At 40.3% G+C, this 10639-nt stretch overlaps 1 protein-coding gene across 1 annotated transcript in view; it reads left to right on the forward strand.

Moving 5' to 3' along the window:
- Positions 1-1504: 1504 nt before the first annotated feature.
- DYDC1 (DPY30 domain containing 1) overlaps positions 1505-10639 on the forward strand; it is an 18826-nt gene continuing 9691 nt past the window's right edge. The window contains exons 1-2 of the mRNA XM_025397284.1: positions 1505-1643; positions 2088-2189. Coding sequence (XP_025253069.1) covers positions 1632-1643; positions 2088-2189 — 114 coding nt within the window. The 5' untranslated portion in view covers positions 1505-1631. The remainder of the gene's footprint in view (positions 1644-2087; positions 2190-10639) is intronic.

Consider the following 10639-nt stretch of genomic DNA (forward strand, 5'->3'; position numbering starts at 1 on the left):
ATACCTGGATAATTTTGTATTTTTAGTAGAGACAGCATTTTACCACTATGGCCAGGCTGGTCTTGAACTCCTGACCTCAGGTGATCCACCCACCTCAGCCTCCCAAAGTGCTAGGATTACAGGTGTGAGCCATTGCACCCAGCAAATATTCATTATACATTTGTTGAACAACTGATTACATTTCATCAGATTATCAGGAGAGTCTGGATTTCTTAAAATATTAAGGGTAATCTGAGGGTGATCAATTTTTCCAAAGCACCTGAAAGAGATTGGTTGCTGCGTTTTTCCTTTTCTGTTTTAAAAACAATCTGGTCTATGATTATTCCTGTTTATCTTCATAACTGGAAGGAGTAGGACATAACTGAGAGAGTGGAGAAATTCATTCCCTTGCCACCATGGAGAGACAACTGTGTCAGCCCTGTGATTAAAACACTCTTCAAGCAGCTAGAGGAGTTTGTCTTCTAGTGGGAAGACAGACACACACACACAGAGATAGTGTAATTCTCTATGATAGTGTGGTAAATGCTACGTAAGCTGCTTGGAGCAAGAGGAACTTCTTTGGGTTGCCTGGGAAAGCTCAGGGAATAAGAAATGATTCTCTACCTTGCAGGGGAGGAGATCTTTTGAGAGAGAGAGAGAGGAGAGTGAGGGATCATCATGTACAAGAGTCATGGAGATGGAAATGTGCAAGGGGTGGTCATCGGAATGGCAGGATGTCCATGGAGTTAGAGCCCAGGGTGTGCTGGGGCCAAGAGAGATGTCTGGAGGTGAACCTGAAAAGAAAATTGGGGCCAGATTGTGAGGAGCTTCATATGTTATTATTTGGAGGCTGAGTTTTCATTCTTTGGCCTTGGAAATTTATGGATTTTTTTTTTTTCAAAAGGTAGACTATTGTGATGCTTTGTAAAAATGGCTCTCATGGCTTAGGAGGGACATTTTAGTGTAGTCTTTAGGGTTAGGGTTTTGGAATCAGGAGGTGGGTACAAACTCTGTCTCCTTCATCTGCCAGCTGTGTTATCCTGAATCAAGAGGTGGGTACAAACCCTGCCTCCTTCATCTGCCAGCTGTGTGATCCTGAACTATGCACTTACGCTCTCTGTGCCTGGGCTTGCTCATGTTCCCATTGATATCATGATACCTATTTTTCAGGTATGTTGTGAGAATTAAATGAGACCCACATTACTTGGCATCAAGTAAACTTGAAATCAATAATGATAATATCTCTTTTCTGACTCTTGGACTTGAGGTCCTTCAGGATTTTTGAAACCACGTTAGTTGTAGTGACTTCTGTGGAGTCCTTTTGGAAACTATTAGAAGTTTCCTGGGGCCAGCTTGCTTGTGATACCCCCAACAGGACGTGTACATGGCTGAGGGCAGGGTGTATGTAAGGCTTTGTTCAACCCACTGCACTTTAGTCTTATAGTGACTTTATTGACGATATCCTGCAGTAATGCAAAAACACTTACTTTTTAGGAGTTTTTATTTAGGAGTTAGAAACGGAGTCAATATATCTTCAAAAGCACCTTGGGGCATGTTTAACTCAAGGTCTTGCAGAAGTGGCAAGAGTTCGCCCAGTGGATCCAATAGAATATTTAGCATTGTGGATTTACAAGTTTAAGGAAAATGTGACCATGGAACAACTGGTAAGTAGGAATCTCCTTCTAGAAAATTAGAAGAAAAAAAATTGGTCGAACTTGCCTGCTTTTTAAAAACTTTAATATTATTATTTTTCTGTTATAAAAATAATGTTTATTATACAAAAACTTGAACAACATGGAAAGTAGGAAGGAGAAAACAGTACCCAAAGAAGACTTCTATTTAGATTTTTAGGTAATTCCTTTCATGGGAAGTATTTTTTCTATAGATTTATAGATTTGTTTATGCATTTGTGATCATACACAATGTATAACTTTAATATTGTGCTCATTATTCAATATCTTCCCAAATTATTATATTGTTTCTAAAGGGATGGGCAATAATTTGCTTAACCCTTTCCCTAATTGTCTCTATTAAATGCTTTCAAGATTGCTTTTACAAATTGCTTTCTCTCTAAGAAGTCATGTGCTGTTGTTTTTAAACAATGCTAGAGACAAAAGGAAATGGCCGAGCTGGAGCATGAAAGAGAATTAGCTCTGATGGAGCAGGAAATGATGGAGAGACTCAAAGCAGAGGAGCTCTTACTTCAGCAGGTGAGGCAAGTAGGATAGTTCAGAGGGGACTGGAATTAACGATGCCAACCTCAGCGTGGCACAGCCCAAATGTTGATAAACTTCTCATCTCCAGTTACTTAGATATGGCTTCCTAATATCTTCATCTTTATGGATGTGTGTGTCTTCTTTGCTGGAGAAGCAGCAGCCATGAGTTTTCCTGACTGCATTCTTGTATACATACATACACATTCCTTTCTACACTGCTGTTGCTGATGCAAAAGATGCCATACCTCCAGGTAAGAGGAAAATGCAGAGAGTGTGCTGTCACAGAAGGCAGAGGGAACGAGTGTTTTGGTGAGATCTGAGTGGTCAACCATATCTATTGCTGAATGGAAAAGTGTTCATCAGAGGCCACCGTAATTTGGTGGGAATAGAATAGTGTGGATGGAGTGGTGGGGGTGGGTGGAGTTAGGCAGGGGAGATGGAAAATATAGGCAGTGCTTTCAAGATTTTGAGAGCAAGGAGAGATGCTTTTGTGTTTAAGAGCACAGTAGTGGAGGAGTGAGTGGATGACATCAGGAAATAAAGTGGATGATTCGTAGGGTCAGCTTGCCATGGAGATGGGAGGAAATGGGCCCAGATCATAGGTTAGGCAGGCAGAAGGCACTTCTTTGCTTATAATCGACGGAAAGAGGAGAGAATGGTGTTGGTGGAAGCACCTTCTGTGTGCAACAGTTTCCGTGTTCTTTATGAAGTAGGCACCATGATCATCTGCTAAGAACAAGGGTGTAAGGTAGGAGGTATGGGCAGAGTGGTGAAGGTTAGAAATGGCAGCTTTGGAGGATGGAAGAGAAGAGTTGAGGGATATAATTTAGCATTACTTGGTAGCAGTTGGAGATCAATTGTGCCATTTGGTTTGGTTATGTGATTGTGTGATTCTCTTCACTTGGGCCCAGATGTCTGAGTGAAGAAGTGGAGCAGGCGGACCTTTTAACTGAAGCAGGATTGGGGTAGCATGATTAGGGAGCTGAAGATATTGGTAAGGGAATTGTTGAAGGGATGAGTCATGGAGTACAAGCTGGAGAGAGGAAAGTTCCAGAGTGGCTTCTGGACTGATTTAATTTATTTATTTATTTATTTATTTATTTATTTTTTTTTTTGAGACGGAGTCTCGCTCTGTCGCCCAGGCTGGAGTGCAGTGGCCAGATCTCAGCTCACTGCAAGCTCCGCCTCCCGGGTTCCCGCTATTCTCCTGCCTCAGCCTCCCGAGTAGCTGGGACCACAGGCGCCGCCACCTCGCCCGGCTAATTTTTTTTGTGTTTTTAGTAGAGACGGGGTTTCGCCGTGTTAGCCAGGATGGTCTCGATCTCCTGACCTTGTGATCCGCCCGTCTCGGCCTCCCAAAGTGCTGGGATTACAGGCTTGAGCCACCGCGCCCGGCCGACTGATTTAATTTATAGAGAGCTTCTAAGCTAAATTTAAGCCACTTCTATAGTTCTACCAGATAATACTTAACTCCAGAGTCTTGACTCAAGTTTACATATTTAAAATGGGGAAAGAAGTCTATTATTTGGGTATGCAGATAAAAAGAAGAATATAGACCTGGCAAATAGCTTCTCTGACTGACTTCCTATCCCTGATATTGAGGTAGAAAACTGCAGGCCCCTTAGAAGGATAGGGCTGTTGAAAACTCTACTGCTTCTGAGTCTTCATTTTCAGTCATTGGCTTATTCTTGAGGGGAGGTTAAAAAGTGTTGAATTGGGTGTCAAACTGTCATCCAAACAGGCCAGGTGCTTCCTGCAGCAGCCACGACTGTGGATTAGGAGCCATCTTTCCTCTTACAGCTTCTATAGCTGGTATCTGTCCCTTTCTATCAAAAATCAGAGAATTCCCAGTGGTTCTCCTTCCCCAAGGCAATTACATCATAAGTGGAAGATACTTAACTCTCTTTGGCTCACCTACTTTATCTTACTTGTGTATAATTTGGCAATGCTAGCAATAAAAAGTTTCTTTAGCCATATTATGTTGACCAGTATGAACTAATCCACTGTGTATTGAATCCTAAGTATTGTATTAGGGTGGAAGATAAAATAATATTATGCAGGAGATGTTATGGCCAGTTAATGGAGTGGATTGGTGTGCAGAAATAGATAGGAGAGATCAATCAACAGAGAAAGGCTTAAGAGAGAGTGTGGTTGAGATGAAGAAAAACAGAGAGGCCTCTGGATACCTTCTGAGTCATGTGAGCTGGAGGTTGGGAACTCTGGTTATTTCCTTGCTGGTTGCAAAAGCAGTTGTCCTCATAGTCAGTACTGCTGACTTGAAATTCCTTGACATTTTAGGCACTCTCCAGCAAGCCTAGTTTTTTGTGAACAGGGAAGTATTTTTATTGCCATTTTCTATGTAAGAACTTAATTTTGAAGTGGGAGCATTTTTGTTTTTTATTTGTTTTGAATGGCTTTGAGTGGTTTTGCTCATGTGTGAAGAAAGATTAGGTTTTGGAAGTTTCTTGAAAATGTCAAGAAACTGGTTATTTTGATCAATCTGATTGTTATTTAACAAGTACACTTTGCATTATTGCTGAGAGATTGGAGTTATTTAACTTCCTCTATCAGTGTCTGAAAGCTGATTGAAACTGTTTCTGCATTTCAGCTACCTACCCCATCACTTTTTTCTTAGTGGGGATAATATAGGAATACCAAGAATTACCTTTAAAAGCCTTTTGCAAATGAGATATTAATCACTTTATTATGTCTTTACTTGCAAAAAATTATTATTTTAGAATACATTGTCAGATAGTAGACATTTTTTTTTTGTTTTTTAAGACGGAGTCTCGCTCTGTCGCCCAGGCTGGAGTGCAGTGGCCGGATCTCAGCTCACTGCAAGCTCCGCCTCCCGGATTCACGCCATTCTCCTGCCTCAGCCTCCCGAGTAGCTGGGACTACAGGCGCCCGCCACCTCGCCCGGCTAGTTTTTTGTACTTTTTAGTAGAGACGGGGTTTCACCGTATTAGCTAGGATGGTCTCGATCTCCTGACCTCGTGATCCGCCCATCTCGGCCTCCCAAAGTGCTGGGATTACAGGCTTGAGCCACCGCGCCCGGCCCGATAGTAGACATTTTATGCTTTGCAGGCCAAGAGGCAAATTTGAGGATATTATGAAGGCATTACGGCATATTATGTAGGAATAGCAAGAGAGAAAATGAATTTTCGCAAATGTTTTATTGATGAATTCAAACAATCATTGAATATAAATTTTTTGTTAGACAGGTTTACTATTGAGAATTTTAAAAAATTTTTAAAAGATAACATCTCACTTGGTTGAAGTTCAGCGTTAGTGTGCTCTATCATCAAAATCTATTTAAAAATGTTTATCTGCTAATGCTGACCTGTAATGAGGTTTTATGTGTTTCATCCTTGAAAATGTCTTTTTACATACATAGTTACTGTCAACAATTGCTATCAGTCTATGTGTGTATAATTTAAATTGAGCATGTTTATTCCTTAGAAGGTATTTCTAGAATTCTATTATATTTTTCTCTTGCTGTTTGCCTTTTAGCATGCATTACTTTGTAGAATAGCCACTTCCAACTGAAGGCTGATGGAAGTTTCTTAATTGCATAAATGGATTTTGAAATATGGAAATTTCCTTTGCACTTATATTGAGGTCTTACAAACACTCTGGAATTGTAGTTCGAGGTTGGAAAATACATCCACTGCCAATGTGTTTGGGAACGAAGATCTAATACCTTGTTCTAGTTTTAACAGCACTGGAAGTGTATAAAGCAGCTTTATATTACTTGTGATTCAAACAACATGAGTTGTTGTTGAAGTGAGTTTACTGCAGTGTAAGTTTTACATATGAGTGATGTTTTGCAATGTAATTTTAGAATGAATTAAGAAACATTATCAAGTCTGCAGCCAAAGCTAATTTCCAAATCTATTGAATGTTTGATAACAGTGGTTGAGAGTATTTCTTCTCATTAAGAAAAATTTAAATCCTGTTTACCAATAACTTACTCGAAAAAGAAACCAAGAAAACAATCTTATTTATAATAGCTTCAAAAAGAATAATATACTTAGGAATAAATTTAACCAAGGAGGTGAAACATCTATACCTTGAAAACTGTAAAACACTAATGCAAAAAATTGAGGAAGACACAAATAAACGGAAAGATATCTTGTGTTCATATATCAGAAGAGTTAGTGTTGTTAAACTGTCTATACTCCCTAAAATAATCTGCAGATTCATCTCAATCCCTATCAAAATTCCAATGGCATTCTTCACAGAAATAGAAAAACCCAATTCTAAAATTTGTATGGAAGTACAAAAGACCCTGAATAGCCAAAGCAATCCTGAGAAAGAAAAACGAACTTGGAAGTATCAAATTACTTGATCCAGAATAATATTATAGAGCCATAGTAATTACAACGGTATGGTATTGGCATAAAAACAGACACACAGACCAGTGGAACAGAATAGAGAACCCCAGGAATAAGTCGAAGTATATACAGTCAACTAATTTTTGACAAGCCCCGCAATAAAACACAAAGGGAAAAGGATAGTCTCTTCAATAAATGGTGTTGGGACAACCGGATATCCACATGCAAAAGAATGAAACTGGATCCTTGTCTTCTACCATACACAAAAATCAGTTCAAAATAGATTAAAGACCTGAATGGAAGATCTGAAACTGTAAAACTCCCAGAAGAAAACATACTGTGGAAAAAGCTCCTTGACATTGGTCTTGGCAATGATTTTTTGGATATGACACCAAAAACACAGGCAATAAAAGCAAACCTAAACAAATGGGACTAGGTCGAACTAAAATGCTCTTGCACAGCAAACAATCAGCAAAACAAAAAGGCAGCCTATGGATTGGGAGAAAATTTTGTGAACCATATATCTGATAAGGAGTTAATCTCCAAAATATATAAGGAATGCAAATTCAATAGCAAAAAAAAAAAAAAAAAAAGTAACCCAATTAAAAAATGGGCAAAGGACCTAAATAGACATTTCTCCAAAGAAGATATAAAAATGGCCAACAGATATATTACTAAAAGTGACAGGTAATGTTCAACACCACTAGTCATCAGGGAAGTGCAAATCAAATCAAAACCACTATGAGATACCACTTCAACCCTATTAGGATGGCTGCTTTCTTTTTTTTTTTTTTGGAGACGAAGTCTTGCTCTTTCACCCAGGCTGGAGTGAAGTGGCATGATCTCAGCTCACTCCAAACTCTACTCCCTGGGTTCAAGCGATTCCCCTGCCTCAGCCTCCTGAGTAGCTGGGATTACAGGCACCCGCCACCACACCAGGTTAATTTTTTTTTTTGTATTTTTAGTAGAGACGGGGTTTCGCCATGTTGGCCAGGATGGTCTTGAACTCCTGACCGCAGGTGATCCACTCACCTCGGCCTCCCAAAGTGTTCGGATTTCAGGCATGAGCCACCGTGCCCGGCCTAGGATGACTGTTATCAGAAAGGGAAGAGACATGGCCGGGTACAGTGGCTCACGCCTGTAATCCCAGCACTTTGGGAGGTTGAGGCGGGTGGATCACAAGGTCAGGAGATCGAGACCATCCTTGCTAACATGGTGAAACCCCATCTCTACTAAAAATACAAAAAATTAGCCAGGCGTGGTGGCAGGCGCCTGTAGTCCCAGCTACTTAGGAGGCTGAGACAGAAGAATGGTGTGAACCCGGGAGGTGGAGCTTGCAGTGAGCCGAGATTTGTGCCACTGCACTCCAGCCTGGGTGAGTGCAAAAAAAAAAAAAAAAAAAAAAAAAAAAAAAGAGGGAAGAGACACATATTGGTGAGGGTGTGGAGAAAAGTGAACTGTTATACACTGTTGATGGGAATACAAATTGGTGCAGCCATTATGCAAAATGGTATGGGTGTATTTCAAAAAACTAAAAGCTACCATATGACCCTGTAATTCCTCTTCTCAGTATATATTCAAAGGAAACGAAACCAGCACCTCATAGAGATTACCTGCACTCCCATGTCCATCACAGCATTATTTACAATAGCCAAGATTTGTAAACAACCTAAATGTCTGTCAGTGCATGACTGGGTAAAGAAATTGTGAGCTGGGCACAAAGGCTCACACCTGTAATCCCAGTACTTTAGGAGGCTGAGGCCTGAGGATCACTTGAGGTCAGGAGTTCGAGACCAGCCTGGACAACATAGGGAGACCTCATCTCTAGAAAAAATGTAAAAATTATCCAGGCATGATGATGATGGCATGCACCTGTGGTCCCAGCTCCTCAGGAAGCTGAGGGAGGATTGCTTGAGCCCCAGAGGTTGAGGCGGTACTCCCACCTGGGTGACAGAGCAAGACCCTGTCTCGAAAAAACATAAGATGTATTTCTCATGTATATCTTGTATATATATCTCACATATATGTATCACATATATGTATATATAAAGGAATATTATTCAGCTTTAAGAAAAAAGTAGATCCTGCCATTTGTGATGACATGGATGAAACTGAAGGACGTGATGTTAAGTGAAATAAACCAGACATCAAAAGAAAAATACCACATGCTTCTATGTGGAAATCTTAAAAAAAAAAAATTTGAATACATAAAAACAGAGACTAGAACAGTGGTTACCAAGAGGTGGAGTGGGGGTAGGCCTGGAAGAAGAATGAGGAGATGTAGGTCAAAAGGTACAAAATTGCAATTATGCAGTATGAATAAATGTAGAGATCTAAAGTACATCATGAGGATGATAACCAATAAGATTGTATTGTGTACTGGAAATTTTTTTTTTTTTTTTTTTTTTTGAGACAGAGTCTCGCTCTGTCGCCCAGGCTGGAGTGCAGCGGCCGGATCTCAGCTCACTGCAAGCTCTGCCTCCCGGGTTTACGCCATTCTCCTGCCTCAGTCTCTTGAGTAGCTGGGACTACGGGCGCCCGCCACCTCGCCCGGCTAGTTTTTTGTATTTTTTAGTAGAGACGGGGTTTCACCGTGTTAGCCAGGATGGTCTCGATCTCCTGACCTCGTGATCTGCCCGTCTCGGCCTCCCAGAGTGCTGGGATTACAGGCTTGAGCCACCGCGCCCAGCCTGGAAATTTTTTAAGAGTAGATTTTAGGTGCTCTTACCATACAAAAGTAACTGTCTAAGATGATGGATATTGAAATTGCTTACCTGTGGTAAGTATTCACTATGTATATCTATATCAAAACATTATATGCACCTTCAATTTACACAATAAAAAGTTAAATCTTGGCCCTGAGCTCAAAAATTCATAATATAACTGTTAAGCCATGGAATTGCTGTGTGGTAGGACATCAGGATATATTCAGCTTCTGTTTCTGACAAAAATTCATGGAACTGATGGTCCAGTTTACAAGAGTGAATGAAGGTCACTGTTGACACCGCTGGCTCAATAACACATCATAGATTCAGATACTTTCACAGAGTAGCTGCTGTTGAGTAATATGCTGACCACTTACTATCTTTAAACACTCTATTTTCTCATGAGCTCTGTAAATTTGTTCAGCTCAGCCTTTTTCTATTCCACACGTATTTTTATCACTGTCAGCTGTAACACATCTTAGCAGATTTCACTGCAGGTTGTATTGAATTGGTGTTTCTGAACGACTTTGAAAATACTCTTGCCTGTAATTGTTCCATGAAGACTGTATTAGTCCGTTTTCAAGCAGCTGATAAAGACATACCCAATACTGGGAAGAAAAAGAGGTTTAATTGGACTTAACAGTTCTATATTGCTGGGGAGGTCTCAGAATCATGGTGGGAGGCGAAAGGCACTTTTTACATGGTGGCAGCAAGAGAAAATGAGGAAGAAGCAAAAGTGGAAACCCCTGATAAACCCATGAGATCTCATGAGACTTATTCACTATCACAAGCATAGCACAGGGAAGACCAGCTCCCATGATTCCTTCTGGGTCCCTCCCACAACACTTGGGAATTCTGGGAGATAAAATTCAAGTTGAGATTTGAATGGGGACACAGCCAAACCATATCAAAGACTATTCATAGAGGTTTGGTTTTTCAGGCACTTCAAACTCAGTATTGACCCTTTCCATGAACAACTGAGCAGTGTCAGGAACATCTGTCTACTTATCAGGAGCCAAGGAAAGGCACTCAGAATCATGTGCCTTATTTTTAGTTGACTATTGATGTTGCTCCCAGTGTCAACTCTGAGCAGCTATTCTCACCAAAAGGCTAAAATCTTAGACAAGTTTGTTTTTTCCTGGACACGTTTTTCTGGCCACTGAAATAAAACATGTTTTAATTCACTCACCATTGGTAAATATGTTTCCTTGCTTGCATAACAAATGAGCTACTTGGAACCCTACTTTTGTTGCAGACTTATTTTCATTTATAAGTGTTGTAAAGAAATTCTGCTGTGGAATGGGAGAAAATTTTTGCAATCTACTCATCTGACAAAGGGCTAATATCCAGAACCTACAAAGAACTCAAACAAATTTACAAGAAAAAAACAAACAACCCCATC

The sequence above is a fragment of the Theropithecus gelada genome, chromosome 9 (assembly GCF_003255815.1).
Source record: "Theropithecus gelada isolate Dixy chromosome 9, Tgel_1.0, whole genome shotgun sequence".
Classification (NCBI taxonomy): Eukaryota; Metazoa; Chordata; class Mammalia; order Primates; family Cercopithecidae; genus Theropithecus; species Theropithecus gelada.